The sequence below is a fragment of the Paramormyrops kingsleyae genome, chromosome 1 (genome assembly GCF_048594095.1).
Source record: "Paramormyrops kingsleyae isolate MSU_618 chromosome 1, PKINGS_0.4, whole genome shotgun sequence".
NCBI lineage: Eukaryota > Metazoa > Chordata > Actinopteri > Osteoglossiformes > Mormyridae > Paramormyrops > Paramormyrops kingsleyae.
The window spans coordinates 76,894,855-76,917,016 of NC_132797.1; the positions used below are offsets into that span (position 1 = coordinate 76,894,855).

General features: G+C 43.1%; 2 protein-coding genes across 12 annotated transcripts in view; both read right to left on the minus strand.

The window, feature by feature from the left end:
• Positions 1-919: 919 nt before the first annotated feature.
• On the minus strand, positions 920-11,138 carry LOC111859684 (ras-related protein Rap-2a-like). 2 transcript variants are annotated; one of them, XM_023842614.2, is made up of 3 exons: positions 10,535-11,138; positions 10,112-10,445; positions 920-2,847 (listed from the first exon to the last, which is right to left on the minus strand). In XM_023842614.2, the coding sequence occupies exons 2-3, from the start codon at positions 10,423-10,425 to the stop codon at positions 2,610-2,612; spliced, it is 552 nt and encodes a 183-aa protein (XP_023698382.1). In that variant the 5' UTR covers positions 10,426-10,445; positions 10,535-11,138; the 3' UTR covers positions 920-2,609. The 2 variants fall into 2 exon arrangements, with proteins under 2 accessions (XP_023698382.1, XP_023698380.1); XM_023842612.2 differs by having other exon boundaries at positions 10,112-11,137.
• Positions 11,139-13,790: 2,652 nt separating this feature from the next.
• Positions 13,791-22,162, minus strand: part of LOC111859668 (muscleblind-like protein 2a) — a 47,131-nt gene continuing 38,759 nt past the window's right edge. For 6 of the 10 annotated variants that reach the window (XM_023842562.2, XM_023842570.2, XM_023842567.2 and 3 more), the window contains 2 exons: positions 21,319-21,413; positions 13,791-17,124 (listed from right to left, as the gene is read on the minus strand). In XM_023842562.2, coding sequence (XP_023698330.1) covers positions 17,110-17,124; positions 21,319-21,413 — 110 coding nt within the window. In that variant the 3' untranslated portion in view covers positions 13,791-17,109. The remainder of the gene's footprint in view (positions 17,125-21,318; positions 21,414-22,162) is intronic. The other 4 variants (XM_023842571.2, XM_023842569.2, XM_023842568.2 and 1 more) reach the window with 2 other exon arrangements.

A 22,162-nucleotide genomic window follows, 5' to 3' on the forward strand; every position in this document is an offset into this window, starting at 1 on the left:
TTCAGAAACAAAAAATAATCTTAAGCCCCCTAGGACTTGAATTTTATATACTAATGTTTTTCAAGATTTGACAAGCGAGGAGACAAGTCACCCGGCACGTCACTGGCTGTTCAACACGTCCCACGATGATCTGTGAAGCCGATGACCTCGGGTCAGTCCGAATAAACCAGCGGTTTAAGGTGTATGAGTAACTGATGAGGAAGGATGTAGACATCTGAAACAGCAACCATTTAAACTGGAACATGTTTGTATAAAATAAATCCACATCATTTTCTCTTCTAGCTTAGTAAAAATTTTGCTACAGTGCCCTAATAAGCCACAAAGCAGATAGGATCAGCATTTTTTTTAGGTTAGTAGATGCAAAGGTTGGATTCAGGTTATCAGGCTGTCCGTTATGGGATACTAACTTTACAGAATATAAATATATGCTCACAGCCTGCAAGGTAGCTACAGCCACTAGCTGAGGGTGGGGGAGTCTAACCTTGAGTGCAACAGCGACAAAGAGGCCACTTAAGCCTAAGGAGCTGATCACTAAACACTCCCGTTACTCCTGGGAAGGTGCCTCTCCAATGGTAAAAAATATGAAGGAGAAGTCAGAGTGAAGGACTTCAAAACATTTACTTGATGTTTATACATGCTCGACACAGGGCTGGAGGAAAATTCAGCAATAAGTACCATTGCAAGTAACTAATTTACTGATTAATTTACTGGCCAATTACTACCAATACTTATTAGCTTATATATTTCAAATACATTACTCACTGAAAGCATGAGGTTGAACATGATCACTGGTAAACCACTTAAGATGGCTGAACTGTCAGGAGATCTCAAAAACCTGCCCAGGCCAAGGCATCTGAGGGACAACAGGCCTTGGTGCACCAACCCTGCCCCACTGTCACAGAGAGACTCACACTGCACATGGCTTTTCCTGTTTTATTTATTTATTTGTCCCCATTGTCATGGTTATTATGGTCATTGTTATTTCAGTTCCGTTTATCGTTAGAAAGCAGAGGACAGCAATGGTGGTGTAATGTCTGCCTTATTCCCTCTCCCAAAGCGCCGTTTGCCTTCTAACATGTTGAGTGCATCATTAACATAACAAATGCTGCTGAAGAAATACACACTGAATCTGAGGTCACCCCGGCAGAAGGTTCCAGGAAACTTGAAGTAAACGTCGCATCCCAAGGTAAAAAATGCTCCCCCCAACCCCAATTAAATTTCTTCAAGTTGGGAAGCAGGTCGGGGTTCACGTGCAGCATGTGTGAAACGTGACTAAATTGAAAACAAAAAGTGGATGTGATTTAGCTGCCTGCTTTGCTGGCTGCTTCAAGGAGCAAAGGCGGATCATGGCGTCTGAACACAGAGCAGCCGGCGTGCTCATGGAGCTCCTGCCATTTGCTAATGGCTCAGGACGGAGAGGAGCCGCAGCACATCCGGCAAATCCGCATCTGTAAAAAACACTTAGCTGCTGAGTCCGAGCAAACAGGCGGAGCAAAGACCTGCCTGGAAACATTTTTTTCAGAGGCAATATGTGGGCTGGACCGTTAAAAATCCCTCATGCCCAGAAATAAAATGCACCATCGTCCATTTCATGTAAGAAAGGGACTTAAGTTGGGAGGAGTGAACAAAGTTCTGACGGCATCAAATTCCTGAGGTCCGACTCACAATTCGATGACATAAAAATAACACACTACAGATTTCTTTTGTCGTTCTTGTTAGCTGGCCATGCATTAAGGCTGATGACCCCCCCCAGGCGTGAGATCAGGGTCTTCTGTGAAGCTCACGCACTGTCAGAACCAAACACACACACGCATACACACATATGTGCGTTTGATTTCCATACTGTTAATACCATAAGAACACATGGTATATATTCCCAAATACATAATGGATGAGTTCTGACAGAATTACAGTGGTTCTGGGGAGTGTGCCAGCCAATGAGAATGCAGAAGTTACTGTCTTGGGTAACCTTCGGGGGCAGGGGATGAAAGAGCAACGGACAATGACAGGACTTCCAACCAAGACGCATAGTCCTCTGTTCTCTGTCAAACAGAAAGGCGGCTGTAAGCAGAGGTGGTTGTCATGGAAGGCTTTACTTTTTTCATCGCCTTTTCAATTCCTCCAGAAGAGAAAGGACCCCCCCCCCTGGATCAAGGCACAACTTCTGCATGGGTATTGAGGATGCAGAAGGTGAGGGTGGAAAGCAGGCGAGTTACAAGCGTGCTGCTTGTAGTGACACCTGGGGGTGAGAGCGACCACGCCGGAGGGGACTGAAGGCAGAGTGTCATGGAGGAGGTAAATAACAATTCAGACTAGTAAAAGAAATTTGAATAACTACAACCGAACAGTCATACTTCAGAAAAACCTAAATCGAGGCCAATGACCCCCCCCACCCCTTAGAGCTAAAACAAGAAGGAGCACTTTTCAGCAGTTTGGCAATAATCTCCCCCACCATCTTTCCGCACATGTAATGTTCCATCACCGTCACAGGTTATGACTGTTTTAGCATTCAGAAGGTCACACTCATCAAGCTTCCATTTTTTTTGCACCTTTATTGTATTTTTTGTGTCTCCTGAAGCCGGCACGCCGCTTGGCCTGATCGCAGAGCGCTACTGCAAACTGCAGGAGGAGCAGCAGGGGGCGTCCTTGTCTGGCTGGGAACCATAGTCCATCTGCCTCACGATCTCAGCAAACAGTTCATCCACCATGGTCTTGCTCTTGGCAGATGTCTCCATGAAGGGGCAGCCCCACTCCTGAGCCAGGGCCTGGCCCTCGCCTGGTGACACCTCTCGTTCGCTCTCCAGGTCCACCTTATTGCCCACCAGGATCACAGGCACCCTCTCGTACCTGAGAAAGGACAGACAGACACACACACACACACAGGTGCGTGTCAGGGGTCGCAGCTCTGCACTGGGTGCCACTGGAGGTCAGGCAATGCTTCTCCAGGCAGCCCTGCTCCTACCTCCTCCAGGAGCACACCGTGTCTTTCCCAGGAATGCTGTAAGCAATTTTCTATATTAAAAGGAATTCATTATATACCAGCATATCCTTACTGGTAAAAAAATACTTTTATTGGTAAAGTCAGCATTAATGGAATAACTTGGCAATCCATGGACAATTCTTGGAGAAGCTTATATAATAACCTCTTTGTGGCTTGGGGGGGGGCTTTTGTGTTCTGTCAAGGCTGATACAAAATCAAGGTGGAAGTCAGCCTTTGGAGAACTCTTGGAGAGGAATCTCCAGAGAAGGCACTGAGGTCTACAAGAATGAGTAAAGAGTCTTTCTGAGGAACTCAAATAACAATAAGTTTGATAAAGCATGACCCCCCATCCCCCAAAGCTGGTAAATAAGAGAACTTCTGAACATAACTGCCTTAAATGCAGTGGATCCACTTCCAAACACATGGTGCACCAGCCTATTACCACCACAACCCCTTAAGTAATCAGCACTGAACGCTCTGAGGAGGCACCATAAACATTTCTCTGATCCAGTGCTCCTCCTCTCCTCTGGCTTCAGAAAGTCCACACAGCTTGACCCCTCCATCCCCAACAGTGAGCTTTTCCCATCACTCTGGGAGGATACCTATCTTAAGAAATCACTGGAAACTCACAGAAAGCTTCAAAATGAGCAGCAACAAGGAGATCCAAGCAATAAGCAAAGAATAATGGAGGAACATAATGACTGGACTTCATGATAAAAAGTATCTAAGACTTGCCATCCCTGGGCTTTAACCACTAACTCTCACTGAAGCGCTAAACTAGTAAAGTGGACACTGATAAAGCGTCCTACGCGTCCATCTGGCAGGCATCTCGCATGAGCCAGTAGATATTCCAGTTACACCCAGGTCTTCTCACTAATTATGTTTCTCAGTCTACAGTGTGTTATTTTGAGACTGAAATACAAATGATCTGTCTCCTTTAAAAGGCCAAAGAAAATACCAGTTAATTTAGAATCTGGAATCAGGCCCTTTCAATTTTACTCCACCAGTTCAGGCATTTCTGAGATGGCTACCAGTTAGCGTTTGAGGAGTTGACAGTTAACAACCCCGCCTACCCACATACAGTAGAAAACAGCTTAAGAGGAATTCTGTGAATACACTGAGTGTTCCATGTTAAACAATGCTAAATAACCACCCTAGTGCCAAAAAGAGAGGGGGCTGGGATGTGCGATTTTTATTAATAATCGGTTTCTGGAACTACCTCATTCAGACCAGCATTTAGCAAACTCCCTCTGATAACTAGAACAGGGTATCAAAGTTCACTGAAGACAGTGTAAGAAGAAAAATGTCAGTAAGGATTCTGTAGAATAAGCAGGTGCAACCAGACGATTCTGCTCACGCATCAAATCAGCCTTCACACAGAAGGTTGTGTTCCAGATTCCTTGCTGGAAGGTTTCAGCGGCTGTGAGTTATAATGAGAACAGTTTATGTGTCTCGCACACATCAGAGCTCCTACCCGAGGGCCCAACCGAACAAGATGAAAAAACAATTTCTGCTCCTGTCATTATTAAATCCAGCCAGCGGTCCAGAAGAGCAAGCATAACAAACACCTCTGGCGGGTATAAGCTGTCACTATCCTTTTCAAAGGTTAGTCCATTCAATGAAAAATTCATGGTGCTAAATTATTAAATGACATATGAATAGGGGAAAGGAAAAATACCTTTTTCTTTACTTTACTGGGGTATATATTTCAGGTGAAACCTGAGGTTACCGGGGAATTTTCAACACGAGGTGCACAGCACATAGACTGGGAATCCCAAGGACCAATAAAATAAAGACATTTTCTTGTGATCATACCAAAAAATCCAATTAAACTTCTCTCTGTACATATACCAAAAGGTAGAGTATACACAGGCACAAAAACTAGTGGGGCGAATTTCAGCCTGACACCACAGAACGCAATTTTGTAACAAACAACTTTCCACTTTCAAGCTAGAAAATGAACAACTCAAGCAGAATACTGCAATATTCCCCTTGTGATGCGAGTACAACAGACACAGCTCTAAATAGAAAAATACAGAATCTTTTCATTTTCACATCCTCACTGCAGTTCAGGCAGAACAGGTTTTGTATTGTCACAGGAAATTGTGAGATATGCAATGGCATTTACAAAAGTGAAAAGACGTTAACTTTCCATCCTCTTAAAAAGTCACTTGTTCCTAGAAATGCAGTATAATAGCTGTGGGACACTCAGAGCTTCAAGGACCTTACAGCTTTACCTGATGGTAATCCAGCGCCAACAGTCATGGAGACATTCTACCGTTAAAGGCCCCCAGTTTGCTCACCATTTAAGTTAGCTCATGCTTTCCCCCTTCTTGTGTCACCCTACAGTGCCTTTTTGAGAAGTTGCTCCACAGGCCTGACATCACAGATGGTCTTCCAGTAGTAAGTATTCTGGGCCCTTCACTCTTGCTGTGATTTGGACACCTCATGCATTTGTGACAAAGGATGGAGTCCAGAGGACTTCAGAACAACAGGTGGTTGCTGATCCATGGTCCTGCACCTTTCTCAAGCCATCAGAGCAAGTCATCCAATTTTGTGCAATAACGTCAATGGCAAACTAACATGTGGAGATTCCCAAAACACCCAGCTGCACAGACCATTAAGACCAAGGATCCTAAGCTTTGATGTATCCACCAAAGTTGTCAACTGCTAGACATCCACCTCCCCATTGAGGTTCCAAAAGCAGGCCGTTGCAAGGTTGCTAGAAGCAGCAGGATTAAACAGATGTAAACTGGGCAAATGTCAAAAACATCAGCTACCAGAAGGATCTGCAGCAATGCTTTGTTTCCCCGTAATGGCAGACAGCAATTGAGAAAAATTTAAGATCCAGGTGGTCTCAAGAAGCACAGAAACCTTGGGGTTCCAGGCTCCCTGGAATGGTGCCTGTGTTCCGGAGGCACTCGGCCTCAGCTCAAGGCAACTAGTCCAACTATCACCAACCCATGGTCCTGTATTTGAGCCCTAGATTCGGTCCATTTCTGACACATGGAAGCTATGGCTCCCACTAAAGAAAACTGGTCTAAAGCCTTCAAACAGTGACATCAATGAAGCGTCCAGCACTGGATGCACAGCAGGCCTCTGGGTCGAACAGCACCTGGGCTGCCGCAGAGGTAAAGTTTTGCTGGAAATGGGTCATTTCATCCTCCCTAAACACCGGCCCTCATTCACCCATGATGGCAAGCAAAAATTATCTGTATCTTCTCTCACTTGAACCCTTAAAACAAACCACAACCACCATAGTAGGGGAGGATTCTAAAGCCAACTGGAAATGGCACCCGAGTCTTATGTTCATACAAAAGTCAGACAGACATGTGGTGCATCGCTCTTCAGATGCAGGAGTAGGAAAGAGCCATGTTTACTTTTCCAGCTTAAATTTATTTCTGGTGAACATGAAGTTCCAGGCAGATGTGGGTGAGTCCAGCTGAAACAATGACTGAGCTGGCTGGTGGCCAAGTTTGGTGGAGAAAGAGGGCAGTTCCATTTCGAAAAAAAATTACCTAGAACTCGATCTGAATCTCAGGAGTCAAACCGTGAACGCCGACCTTAGATAACTTGTACACGCGGGGAAATGAGTCACGCGGCACATCTCTCAGTGGAAACAAAGGGTAAAGCTTCAGTCTCAGCCTCGCATTCGCTGTGATAGCACCATGCATGTTTACACTAGCTGAATACATATATTTAGACAGTAAAAATACATTGAGCTAGTATCGGGAAAAATTCATTGTGGAGTCTTAAAGCACTTATGTACAGTAAGTCGCTCTGGCTAAGGGCGTCTGCCAAATGATGTAAATGTAAATGTAAATTTAGACAATGATAGACAATAACAGTAATTATTATTATGTAATACATTAAAAAATAAAGATTTCTTATTATTTTAATATTAATAATAAACCATTCATACATTTAATTATAATAATATTGTCGTGCACAGCAGGGACGGAATGGAGACAAAGGCACAGACGTCAGGGTATCGGAGAATACGGGGTTTAATTACAGGTAAGGCAGGCAAAACGCAGACGGACAATACAATGACCAGACTGGGGAAACAAACTGAAACGTGGACGAAATACAGAGGACTAATGACAACAACCAGAAACAGCCGATCACATGGGGATTCCACACAGGGTTAACGAGGGGGCATGGCACACGGAAGGAGTGGACGATCGGGGCAGGACACATTGTTTGGATACATTTATTTTCTTACTTTACAAATGACTGTTTTGATAAATGTGCTTAGATGTGTTTAGTACAGTATATGCTCTTCTTGTTTTATCCGGTTCATTTTGTGTTTAAATGTTAAAAAAAAAAAAAAAAAAAAAAAAACATATTTAGGTGTAATTTCTTGGGGCCGGGAACCAATTCATTGGTTTTCCATAATTTCTTATGGGGAAAATTCGATCAGAACTCAAACTTTTTAGGATTCGAACCCGAGTTCTGAACGCAAACCGAACCACCTGAAGAGAAACAGACAGAAGAGTCAGTAAAGATTTTGGTTAGTTGTTTACAGTCTGATCACGACTCATCAATGGCATCCTGTTACAGGCTCAAAAGAACAAACTTTCCTGTACCAGCCGAGGATTGGGGCACCAAGATCCCATTCCATCGAGATGCATTGCAAGTTCAGTGAACTTGCAATGGGCTTTCCATATGGCTGATTAAACCAGGAAATGGCAGCTGGTATGGGCAGGTATTTTACAACGCAGAAAGACATAAGCAATTAATAAGATTTCAGGGTAACGATTCAATTGTTAAATATTCATTCACAGACTGTAATCCAGGGCTTCGAGAGAGATCAAGAAGAATTGAAGGTATAAAAAACAGACTCAGCCAGACAATAGCTGAGTGCAGCACGATGTCATTGTAACATGTGACAAAGCAACAGCAAACAGCCAGACTGAAGTCACTAAAATAAAGGATTATGCGGAACCCTTAATAATACTGTGCCCCTATCTAACGCTAAGACTCCCCACCCTCAAGGGGAGTCCAGCAAGCCACCAGCAGGAGAGAGCTGCTGCTTAAGTGCACCATGGAGGCGCAGGGTCTCCGATAGTCAGTTGGGTGAGGTCACCACCCTGGTCCTGGATGACCATGAATGGAAACAAGGGTCAGCAGTTTCCGAAGACCGATTTTCTGAAGGTTCATGTACTTGAGGGGACAGAAAACCCAACAAAGCAGACTTCATTCCTAAACATCATTCCTGTTAGCTGACGTCCAGAAACGTTAGCTGACGTGTCACACATGGATTTCATTGATGCCTAAGCTTCACAAAAAGCACAACTGTTTTTTTTTCTTTCGTTTATTCTATATGAGCAGTCAGACTGAAGCGTACTTCTTCTGCCAGTCGTTCCCATATGACAGCAGAATGACCAGGAGGTTCCACAGGCAGATGGTGCCTGCTGTCCAGGCAGTCCGACTCGGCTTGTCCCTCGCAAGCCACCAGTGCACCGTGGTCGGGGGACTTCATTCTGAGACTGCAGGGCACCCAAAGCACCAGGTCATTAAAAGCCCAAAGCCGCTGCCCACTCTGTGACATCTTGTGGTATAAAGAGCTCTGCAGGTGCCTGCAGAAAGCTTTCATATCTTGGGGGTAAAAGAAATCACGGTCATTTCTGAGGAAGGTCAGGGCTGCAGGCAGGAGTGAATTCATGTCAAACGGGTATAATTTTCAGCCTGAAACAATTTAGACGTGAGATATTCACAACAATTTTTGAGATAAAGTGAAGTTGTGATAACAGCCCTTCATTTGACAGAAAAATGCATTACAAAGTTAGTGAAAGGGAGAGACATTCAGATCCTGCATAAAATACCATTCTGTCCGGCTTCTCTATAAAAGCTGTCCCCCCCCGAAGCTGTGAGAGACTTCATTTGAACACTTCAACTTACTGTCATCATCTGAAACTACTTCAAGAAATGATTTTTCCAAATAGGAGCTTGTTCATCAAACAGCCAAGGAGAGTTGCTGTGTTCCACGTCTCTCCCAAACAGCCTGTGTTTTTCCTCTAATTCAGAATGAGGCGTTTCCTTGGATGGGATAGTGCTCCGGTGTTAGTGTTGTTTCTTTTTTGGGTTGGGGGGGGGGTGGCTTCCATAACAGTACAGTACCGGGTGTGGGGGGTGGAGCAGCGATTATACCGGTTCATTCAAGGAAAGCTCTCCTCCAAATCTGCCTGGTACACAGGTTCTGCCCCAGAACAGCACAACAGTGCCCATCATATCAAACGATGACAACCAGAACCAAGGACTGAAAGGTTAAAAGGCAACCTCGATGGGCATCCACGGTGTTACAATGCACACTGGCCAATGTACACTGGGCAGCTGCATCAAATCCTCATCTCTTACAAAACAGTTTCTCTGATTAGTTCAAGAATGCACTCGAGTTCCAGCATTCCTGCGTCGGAGTCTAAAGTTACTCACACATTTCATCATTTTATTCTTTCACCAATGCTGGATATTGAATGTAACAAGAAACTGAACTGCAGAACTCCACACAATGGGGCTTAAACTTATAACCTACTGGTTAAAAAGGTCAAGGACTTTAACCACTATGCCATCATAACAAGTTTGAGATGACCCAACCCATAACTGAATTCTATATTAATTTCACTATAAACTAATCTCATAAAGAACCTCAATTGTTTCCTGCAATAATGAACCAATATCATGTAAGCAATTACATACTTCAGATCCCAATATTTGACTGGCTATATCTGACATTTCACTCTTTTCCCAACAATGGAAGGTTTCATGTCATGGAACTACACAAACAGCACATTTGTACCTTGCAAAAAGTCGAGAAAGGCTGCAAATCCAGGAAATGGCCAAACGACAATGGAAAACAATCCCAAAATGTCAGACTTATCATTCGTATGGTATTATGACTAAAACTCTTGGATAGAACGTAGATAACGGAATTTTCCAAAGAAGTTTAAATCAGATTTTAATCATTGTTTAACATTTCATACTGCACTGCAGAGCCCGATTTGAATCGCCTTCTAATGACTGTGATGCTGTATGTGGGTGGAGGGGAACACTTCGATAAACTTGACAGAGGCCTTGGGCACAACCCAGCAGTGCGCTGTCACTGTTCTCGGGACCTTCACTGGCACCTACCGTTTGACTCTAATGATCTGATCCCTCATGGGCTTGATGTCTTGGAAGCTCTGCTGGTTAACGAGGCTGTAGACCAATATGAAGCCCTGGCCGTTCTTGATGTACAGGTCCCGCATGGAGGCGAACTGCTCCGTGCCGGCCGTGTCCAGGATCTCCAGCACCGAGGGCGATGAGTCCACCTCGATCTCCTTGCGGTAGAAGTCCTCGATGGTCGGGTCGTACTTCTCGATGAAGGTTCCGGTGACAAACTGCACGGTGAGGGCGGATTTACCCACCCCGCCGCTGCCGAGGACCACCACTTTGTACTCACGCATGTCTCTCCCAACTTCAGACCCTTTAATGCAAATTTTAAAAAATAATAAAACAGCGTCTAAAAAAACAGACTCGAAATCAAAAATCAACGTTTTCTCGTGGACATTGAACCTGGAAGTAAATCCCCGGCGAAGCAACTGGTTTGTCAAAACTTGAGCTTCATTTTTGCCAGACAAAAAATGGGCTAAGAAGCACATGCAGCATCGGCAGCTAGCGCTCTCTGTCCAGCCGCAAGCAGCGAACAGCCATCGCGGAGCCACGGCCGGGAAATCGGGCTACAGCAGAGGGAAGCCTCCTGTCAGACACGGCGCTGCCGGACGCACCACTGCCATCTGAAAACCCGATAGACGGAAAAAATAACTGACAGTCAAATTATAAACGCCTGTTTTTTGTGCGTTCAGCTCGCCATCCTAAAACATGAGAAAACTTGCCCCGGTGCGAAACCCTGTTATGGGTTTACACAAAAAACTGCTGCTAGTGCATCAGTAAGACGTCTGCAGAGGGACGTGAGCATTATTTGATCACAAATATAGAAAAATACTACAATGCTTGGATGGGGTGGAAGAAACATTAGGATAAGTTTAGCCTCTATGATTCCTTTTCCACCTCCTTTCATTTCTCCCTATGGCACTATCACACCACATACTCGCGGCAGCCATACTTTCGGGTGGGGATTCGCCTCCCCGTAACCAACCAAACCAACGCATTCCATCTCGGCTTCCGTAGCAGGGCTGGCTCCTTTTCCGTATGACAGATGGCCATGGTGTCCAATTACTCGCCCCCTCGCCGCAAACCTCGCCTTTGGCTCCACCCTCGGCCCTAAATGTTAAATGTTTCGGTCGACATTTTTAAAAACGCGGTGATTTGAAGGCTAATAGTTACGCATCACCCCCGCCAGCGGCCGATGGTAGCTGCACATCGGATATGCATTTGAGAGGAAACGTGAAAAATGAGACGGATGTTGTTGCTATGGTAACGTAAGCATCGATGCTATCAGAGTGGGCATGGAAGGAAGCTCACAGTTAAAGACTACAGCGAGGGCGTTTTGCCTGGGCAGAGTCGACAGGACACAATAAGCAATTGTAATTGAAAGCTGTCATCCTTATATCGATACCTGTTTTTAGGCACATAGTTTAAGTCTACATATATGATGCAGATTTCCCAAGGGTGACCACAACATATTGCAGTAATTAAAATGTCTGTTATGGAGTAACAGGCACTTAGGATGAGCTCCCCGGTTGAGTCTGGTTCCTCCCAAGGTTTCTTCTTTCTAGGGTGTTTTTTCTTGCCACTGTTGCCTCTGGCTTGCTCACTGGGGGCTTTGGGTGGGGATGCTGTAAGCTGCCTTGAGACAATGTAATGTTGTGAAAATGCATTATACAAAAATTGAATTGAATTGAACTGAATTAAGTTGAATTTATAGTGCAGTTTGTTAGGGTAACAGCATCACACGCATGGGTGCTGGGGGCAACAGCGGAGGAGGTGGGGAGTGGAGTGAATAAATGAAATGAATGAAATATCTGATGAGGTACCTACATCTGCTTCCAGGTCCATCATGGCCATACAGAGTGTCCCTTTGGGTAACAGACAATCAAGTGAAATTCACAGCAGTTTACTGAACAACCCCCCCCCCCCCCCAACCCATTTTATAGAGCGGACAATGTCATGTCAGCCCCCTGGTCGGAGGGGTAGCATCAGGAGGCCCAAACAGAGGCCAAGGTGACATTTTATCAGGAGGCCCAGAATTTCTAGTTACCCCCCCGAACACACGAGATGATGTGAGTGTGACTATGCAATAAAATGACAGTAGCATATTTAGTACATATCAGTATTTAAATTGTTTTGTAAAAGTTTGTCTTCAGCCTTTTAATTCTGCCAGGCAGAAGATTAAAAAATAGTGAATATTTAAATTCATGACATACTGTTTTGGTTAAGAGATAAATAAATATTTATGAAGGCTCAGTGAGTAATACTGCATGCTGAAACTTCCAGGGACTCCCACCCGAACTCTGTGTGGAGCTGGCATACTCTCCCTGGCATGCTCTCTGTGGCATGTTCTACTTGGCATGCTCTTCTTGGCATGCTCTCCCTGGCATGCTCTCCATGGCATGTTCTCCTTGGCTTGCTCTCCCTGGCATGCTTTCCGTGGCATGTTCTCCCTAGCATGTTCCGCCTGGCAAGCTCTCCTTACCATGCTCTTCCTGGCATCTCCTCCTAGGCATTATCTCCTTGGCATGTTCTCCCTGACATGTTCTCCTTGGCATGTTCTCCCTGACATGATCTCCTTGGCATGCTCTCCTTGGTATGTTGTCCCTGGCATGTTCCCCTTTGCATGTTCTCCCTAGCATGTTCCCCCTGGCACGTTCTCCTTACCATGCTCTTCCTGGCATCTTCTCCTAGGCATTATCTCCTTGGCATGCTCCCCCTGGCATGCTCCCCTTGACATGTTCTCCCTGGCATGTTCCCCCTGGCATGCTCTCCTTACCATGCTCTTCCTGGCATCTTCTCCTAGGCATTATCTCCTTGGCATGTTCTCCTTGGCATGTTCCCCTTGGCATGCTCTCCCTTGCATGTTCTTCTTGGCATATTCTCCCTGGCAAGCTCTCCTTACCATGCTCTTCCTGGCATCTTCTCCTAGGCATTATCTCCTTGGCATGTTCTCCTTGGCATGTTCCCCTTGGCATGCTCTCCCTTGCATGTTCTTCTTGGCATGTTCTCCCTGGCTTGCTCTCCTTGGCTGTTCTCCCTGTGTTCACATCAGAAGAGGTTGCTCCATAGGACCACAGGAGATAATACTTCGTCCAATTTTGACATTATATTATGAAACAAGAAACTTTGAAATAGCCCTTTTTAGTAAAATTTTATTGTCATTTGAAAACATATTTTCTCACTTTGGAAAATTTTACTATTGTAATACTGTAAAGTGTATTATCTTCGTACCTCCTCAATTTCTTTATCCATCAATGGTTGACATGGGTTTCCTCCCACAGCCCAAAGGCAGGTTTGGTGGGTCTCTTAAAACGTCTGCCGTGTGAATGTGCCATAATAAACTGGCATCCCATCCATGGTGTACATTCTGGAACAGGCTCCAGGCTTAATGTGACTCTACCTTGTATAAGTGGTTAAGGAAGATGGAAGGATTTAAATCCTGAAATAAACAGGAAGTCCCTGGAATGTCCATAAGGCTTTTATAACATGTATTTTAAAACTATTACAAGTTATTTTAGGTATACAAGTATAAACATTTCAGAGCTCTGTTAAAGCTCTCATGCATACTACATACTGTATCAAAAGGACAGGTTTGAACAATGTCTCATTCAAGGACACCAGTGAAATGATGGAAATAAGGTAAATCACAGCAACAAAATCTTTGTAATAATATGTTTTATTTGTTTCGCTTCAATAGGTTCTACACCATATTTCAGGAACCAAAACAATTAACTATAACGTAAAATGCCACATAATATATTCACAAATAAAACATTCTAAATGGTTACATTGAAAACAAATTAAATCCAATAGGGGTTTCTTTATTGTATCATTTTTGCAAACTGGATGGACTACTGTGTTACAGACGGAATATGTTGCTACAGCAGTTCAGATGTGGTACCCACAGTCATGTATACTAGTGTTCTCTGTGGCACACATAGCACAGGCTTTCATTCACAAGGCATTCAAAGCAAAAGATGCAATGACATCTTGTTTCCATGCCAGAGGTCAAACATCGTGTATGCAAATGGCTGCAATATAAATGACAGCGTAATGGAAAAAAAGTTTGAGAAAACCCAAAGTCATATCAGTAAGATTATATATAAACTTTTAAATTTTATGAACTCAACATACAAAGATGCTAAAAGTAAGGCAAAGTTAATTGTTAAAGTGAGTCTGAGTTTGCTGTCTGCTTAGGAATTGCTTATCTGTCAGCTGTGTTGCAGTTATATCTGAGCTGTTTGCTCACCACATTCTTCAAACTGAAGCATCATCATAGCAAATCTCCCTCACAGAATCATTGTCTTTCAAATGTCCACAAACACTGACTTTACTCAAATAACACAGTCTTTGTTTTGGTGTGAAATGGAGGCATCGTGGATCTAAACTGAGTATTTCCAACTGACTGAAAATAACAGGCGTTAGTACATTAGCATTGCTTAGTGAAAATGAACTTTGCCATAACCCATGCAATATGCAATGAAGTGTTTATTTTTTACATTTATGGGAACAAAGTGCAAACCTAAAACTGCCGACACAATCAAGAGCACCTTTTCTAGGTTTTCTAGCTTATGCAAGTCTGTAGATGTTAGACAGATTAACAGTGCATTGCAAGGGGATGAATATTTGTTTGCTCAACTATTCTCATTTGTTGAACAAACTGATTTTAAGTTAAAATTGAACTCTATATTTAATTGGTAAACATTCATTCTTAAAGTAGTACGACATTTACATCAATACATAGGTGATTAACTTCTAGAGAAAAATATTACGGTGCGACACTGACAATGAAATAGAAAATGTCGCAATATTTGATTCACAATCATCTAGAGTAATAGGATAAAAAGAAATCTAGTTAACAAAAAACAGAATTTACAAAAAATGTAACCAGTCATAACTAGGCTGACATAGCAACAATGAAATATTGGTAGCAAATACAAGTGTATATGAAGAAGTACAGGTAATCTTTCTTTTTGGATACAATTTTACCAGTACAATAAAGGCTCTACCATTAATACAAGCAAATTTTAAAGCATTTCTCAAACTGAAATGGGTTGCATCTTAATGACGAAGCAGTGATGAGACAAAGCTTGTTATTTGTAGCTCTCAGATTCCGCCTGTTAGAAAGATTTTCATTGGCTGACCTGAAGGGATTGGCCATGTGGACAACCCCCAATCAATTGAAGTACAGCTGAATAAATTACATTCATTTTCAAATATAACAGGTTACAGCATTGTCGTTTACTAATATTTAACAAAAACTAAATTGTAATAACAAATATATTTCATCACTTTCCACATCAAAAATTACATTAAAACTGTAACTTTTGTGAAGAAAATAAAAATCATAATGAATGAAAACTTTAATAGAAATAATTAAAAAAACACGAACAGTAATTCATGCTGAACTAATGGATTGTCTGTTAATCAAACATCATGAAAATGTCATGATTATAATTAGGTTTTTTACAACACTGAAAAAAGGTAATAAAATGCTGTATTAAAAAAAATATATAAAACATATTAAGTATGATGTTTCAACTACACAATGTTATTGTAAGTGTTACTGTAAAACATCATAATAAAGGACAAAATAAATGTTAATAACAAACTCCATTATGGCCACCACACAAAATAAACGCTGGCCTGATCCATTTGTCTCAGTGATGAATCACCGTACAACCATTAAACGAATCACAGCACATTTCCTGTATCGCAGTAATCAGTTTCCCATGTAAACTACCTGCAGTAGCTTTAGTAACTGTGAGCTGTGAGGTTTTGCTCGTAATGTGTCTGAGAGACAGCCAAACAGTGAGTCCAATGATGAGAACCGGAACAAAAAAACATGACGCATATATAGTGCTTTTTTTCTTTCCCCAACGTAATCAAGCGATTTCGGCAGGTCAGCTAAAATGGTAAACTCTCCTCAAGATGCTGTTTCATTTAAAAGACTTAGGCACTTCTGCGGTTTTCTAGAATAGAACAGAATTTTTATCAAAGAGAGTGCAGCAGGGGCTGGCAGCCACCAGGGGGTGCTCTTCTCCAAAGCAAATGCAGATCATTCCAGGAGGACTGCCTCACACGTCTGATAAGCATGGAGTTGTGTGTCAGTCACCCACCACCTCGTTCTGCACCCTGACTGTAACCGTGACCGGCCCAGCAGAGTTAGCTGAATGGGTCAGAACCAGGCCCCCCACACGCGCTCTGCTAGTTTGGGGCTGCGGTCACATCCTACCAAATCACACGTGAGCTGGCTGGGTCATGTCAGCCTGCTCACTCCACTATGTAATGCCTTTGGCACAATGCTGGAGACCATAGGATGCTCCCTGATGGCCAACAATCCACAAAAAAAACAGTTTTTTTGTATACCTCTTATTCATATTATGTACTCTATATGGATATATCATTATATCATTTACATTGAAGGAGACTTCATATATATTTTTTTAACTTTAAAAGTAAAAGGTCAGCACAGGTGCTCCAGTAATCAGGGAAAAACCTGCTCCCCCCCCCCCCCCCCACTGAGACATTCTTGGGACTTTTTCCATAACTCTGCTCCCATTTAAAACAATCAAGCACTTTAAAATCATTAATATTTTTCTCTTTTCAGTGCAAATCAGGAGTGTTTTCCTAGGGTGAAGTCTGTGCAGAGCTTAACAAAAATAACCAGAATAATAAATCAGAGAAGGAGAAAAACCTACATTACTTGGAGAACATCTGCAAACAATTATTAAAATGAGATCTCCAGCTTCATCTATATAATATTATGTACAATACTCTCTTCTGATTGTGTCAGTATTTTCCTGGCATCACATACACACCGCTTGTATAGTTTACAGCAGCACTCATCCTTAATTACTCGTACTGTTAGCATGCAGTTTGCTGTAGCTCTAAGGAGACGGGCAGGTAGTATTTATAGAAGGGCTGTTTTGACCTTCTGAGTGCAGCGTCTTGACACTCCCTCGCCTTCTTGCAGTTTACTTCAGGATAATCTGTGTTGGGAGACACACCGGAGACCAGCACATTAGTCTGGAGGCACGGCGCTTTTGGACATCGTCCCGTGGACCTACCGTGCCCAGATGCGTGCGAGAGCCACCAGCGTAAATGACGTATATTGATCTGGAGCATGGCAGAGGTAGATGTGGGGCAGGATGGGGGAAGCTGGTATAGGCTACGGTCATCATGACAATGGCAGATCTGCAGATGTTTGAATCACGACCTGGTAGTGATTATGGTATCGGTAATAAAAGCAGGGAAAGAGGCTACAAGGGCCCATTTATTCTGGTGAAAAATCATATTACAAATAAAAGGAATGACATAGATAGGGGAGTGTGGTCCAAGGGTATGAGTATTTCACTTTACACCGGGGGGGGGGGGGGGGTTGCGAAATGAGGCACGAAAAGCACAGAGAAGCAGCTGGGAGTCCCAGTGGCCACGCGAAGGCTGAGGCTTCACAGCGTGACACAGGCAGCAAACACGGAAGCCGGGGGTGGGGGTGGCACTAATGGCAGGGGGGTTCGGAGGCAAAGCAGCAGACATAGGGGTCTCAGGAGGGCATGTGGCGGAAGCCGGGGGGCACACTGTCAGTCAATCAGTACTGTGATCACTACCGTAAGGTAGGACGCTCCACCTGCTTCTACTTTGTGACGTCCTACTGTCATCTTATTATAAAACATATATCATCTCATAATACATATTATGATTATACACAGGGATGCACATAACTGGTATGCAAGTACGTTTTCACCTTTAAAAGTGATACGTGAGGTAATCAGTTGTTGTAACACTAAAAAAGTGAACAGATTTTATGTGCATTTGCGCTGCTATGGCAAAAAATTACCGTGCATTTTAACCATTATATGTTAATTCGTACTTCATTTGCAGGATAAAGATTAAAATGCACAGTAATTTCTTGTCATAGCACACATATGCACATAAAATACATATACATTTGCTCTGTTACAACAATTGATTGGCGCATATATTGCTTTTAAAAGTGAATGTGTACTTGGGTACCAGTGATGTGCATCCCAGATGTCAGTCTGTTAAACAAAAACTTTGCTAACAAAAGCTACAAACAGTTTGTTTTTACACTGTATTTCATTTAATCTTTCCCATGTTTATCTCTGCAAACAAACAGATGGGATAAGATATAAAATATATATACAGATGTTTGTTTTAATATTTGAGTTACAATTAATTCCTGATCTAGCCAGCTGAGGGAGCTAAAAGAACACGCAAGCAGCCCTGTCGGACAAGGTCACACTTTTCATTAGCCGAGAGGCATTCTGGTGGCAGGCTGGGCTAAGGGTCCTTGGTGTGTGAAGCTCATTTCTGCACACGCTGACAGGTGAACGAGGATCATCACGAAATACAGTGAGGATCATCACGCTGTATACTGAGGATCAGCATGGAATACAGTGTGGATCAGCACGTTGTATACTGAGGATCAGCATGGAATACAGTGAGGATCAGCATGCTGTATACTGAGGATCAGCATGGAATACAGTGAGGATCAGCATGCTTACACTGAGGATCAGCACACTGTAGACTGAGGATCAGCACGCTGTAGACTGAGGATCAGCATGGAATACAGTGAGGATCTGCACGCTGTACACTGAGGATCAGCACGCTGTACACTAAGGATCAGCACGGAATACAGTGAGGATCAGCATGCTGTATACTGAGGATCAGCATGGAATACAGTGAGGATTCTGTCATGTGCAGAAAGGCCTTCACAACAACAGTGGTGACACTCAACTATATGATTACACCTCTACTGAGAATGTGCACATTAAAGAAATGTAGATATTCCTAATGGGTGCAACCGAATTTCATAGCAAGACAATACAAATAACTGAACCTTAATGTTTTTGGGCAATTATAACTTCCATTGAATTTTCTCCTAACGTGAAATAAACACAGGGTCCCTTACCTGCTGGAGGGGTGGACAGGCAGAGGTGCTGTAGCTAAAGGCGTCCTTCCATAAACCAAACGTTAGCCGTTCGCTCACTCGCCTCGCCCTGGGACATCCTAATTTTGCCAAATTCAATGTGTCCCGAGGTTAACAAGGGAGGGGCTTGCATTTCACTTCTTTAACCAATCACAGACTTCATTGTATGACATCACGGTATTGGTCCATTTTTTTCTCATTCTCAAACTCAAGGTTTCCAGCCATGAAGACAGGGAGCCAAGGGGAGTGTGCGGCTCAGCAGGCTAAACCTCTATGCCTGTGATCAGAAGGTTGCTTGTTCAAGCCTTATTGTTATTATTACTATTATCATCATGAAATAAGGACACACCCTTTCATTGCTCTATACAGCCTTTGCAGGTAAGCATGTTCCTATGGTTTGTCTATGTTTATCTATGACACGTCCCTTAACAAAAGGCTTACACAATAAAACAGTCACTTTAGAAATCTTTGCACCCTGTTGTTTAACAGACAACATAATTAACGTGGTGATGTCATACAATGAAGACTGTGATTGGTTAAAAAAGTGAAACACAAGCCCCCCCTCCCATGTTGACCCAGGGACATGTCGAACTCTGCAAAATCAGGACATGCCTAATCCCTGATGGTCCCTTGCCAAGTGAGTAATTGCTTTTTAAACAAAACCTTATTTTCGACACCCTGCTGCAGATTTTTCAAGGGTAATGAAAAACTAGCATATGCTAAAACATAAACTCATAAGAAACATCTACACTTATGCCACATTTAATAAGATCCTCTTATATTTGTTTTGTAAATATTATTATAGTTGCCCTGTACCTTGCACAGGGGTACAACAGCAGACTGGACATGTGACCTCCTAGTTATGGGTCTATCTTTAAACATTTATTATGCCGTGGGCCTGGAGATGGAAGGAAAAAAGAAAGAAAGGCTTAAAACCGAGCTGAAATTACCAAAGAAACACCTTGATGGTGGTGATTAATGATAAAGTACATCAGAGGAGACGTGGCCATTTTTCAACATTTTAAGAGGCACCATGGGCTTTAAAATTTTGCTATCGTTTGTCAGTTCAAGCATAATATGTATTTGCGGGGATTCAGTGGGTCAACATGTTTTAAGCCTATTTAAGGCCCAGATTCACTAAGCTTTATGTGTAAAATGATATGGTGAACAGTCTCAATAAAAGTTGGAGGGGATCATAACACCACTCAGGTTATAATCTCATTATTATAAAAACATTTTCTCCAAAACAGGAAGTGTACTGCAGGACAGGAAGGGGCGGAGCACCTGCACCACCTGATCCAGACTCCTTTGAGCATGTTAAGACGGGCCACACACAAGGCAGCCATGTCAATCTGCCACAGCATGCCGAAGGCACTAACAAATTCTCAGTGTCGCTTTGATGCCAAAGGCAAAAGCTGGATATCTAGTGTATGTGAGTCTGTAATTAAGGAGGGTTATCTGAAACATACTCTCCTGTAACTGATAATTCCTCACAATAAGTATAGGGGAGAAAGCTTACAATTAATGCCGGACAAATGATAACTTGATATGTACATTTTTTTCATACGTCAAAAAATAAGAAAAGACAGTCTCTGGTGTATTGAGGGCCAATGTGCAGGCTAACTGCCAGGCAGGTGGCACATGGGCAGCGGTTTGAAATGAAGATGGTGCTGCGGTTAATCAGCTTGTTGCTCCCCTGGTGGATACACAGCCCTCTGGCCCCTGCTAGGGCAGCAGGAAACTGGCCATTACTCTCTTGTCTAGGTGTCTATGAGATTTAGGACTGGCACGCTGCTGTGCGGTATCTCCGCATCACCTGGAGCTGCCCAGCCACTGGCCTGCAGAGAGAGCTGCTATACAGTATCTCCATGGCAGTGCTTGAAAAAGTGAACCTCGGTGTGCCAATGTGTTTGTGCATGCATGAGTTCTTTTTGATGACCATACATTTTCCTAAGGCAGATGAAGAGGGACACTTGACATTAAAATAAAAGTAAAAACATGCAAAATAAACCAGGAAACAACACAACACAACTACTATTTGCAAATGTGAGAACTCTAAATAAGTGCTTTCTTTTTAGGGACAAGGCAAGGAAGCCTTTTGGATTTCTTATATCTTTTATTTTGCCTATAGCTCTAAGCATATAACAATGCAGTGGAACACTCAATTCTTATGGTGATGAGTACTTATTTAGAGCTCAGGGATTCATGAAAGAAAGCTTTAAAAGGAGCAAACCTGATTGGCTGGTGCTGTTGCTGCGTAGGGGACACTTGTGGCAGGAGTTGTTGCTGCAGAGACAGTAGCAGGCGTAGCACTGTACATCATGGGTACTTTTTCAGGAAGGGAACCATGGAAGCAATGAACAGGTAGGTGGGGCATTATGGTAACCATGGCAACAGGTGAGTTTTTTTTTTTTTGGCAAGGTGATTATTACACAGCGGCAAGCCATCGTCAGGTTAGACCAGCAGATGGCGAGCGATCACGATGCAAAGCAAAGAAAGCATGGTGGAGAAAATAACAAAACAGAGGAAGAAGCCCATTACAATCAAAGTGCAGGAAATTGGATAAGACTGAAAAAAGACAAAAAGGAAAATCAGTGATACCCAGAAAGCGTTTATCCCAAAAATGAAAACAAATCCGACTCAAGGATAACGGCTTCACAGATCGGCTGTGTGTCACAAGCACTGATCAGATGAGGATAGACATACCGAAGATGCACATGTCCAAATGCTGATACTGATTGCTCAGCCCTCATGTAACAAACTAACGGCAGACACATGATATATTTGAGATCAATGTTAAAACATAATCTGACATTTTTTTCTGACTGAGGAAGATCAAGAGGTAAAGTTTGACTGGAGGGAAACATTTTACTACATGATAGGAAGCAGGACGGTAATGGGTAACAGCGATACTGTTTCAGTTTAGAAAGAAACATGAGGGGAAAGGGAGAAACCAAAGGAAGTTCAGTGTTTTAGGAGTAAACGCTCTTTTACAGGTGAGCTAAAATGCCAGGTTCCCCCCTGTCAGGGGCCAGCTCACTTGGCATCCCAGTACATCAAATGGAGGGGATCTTTTC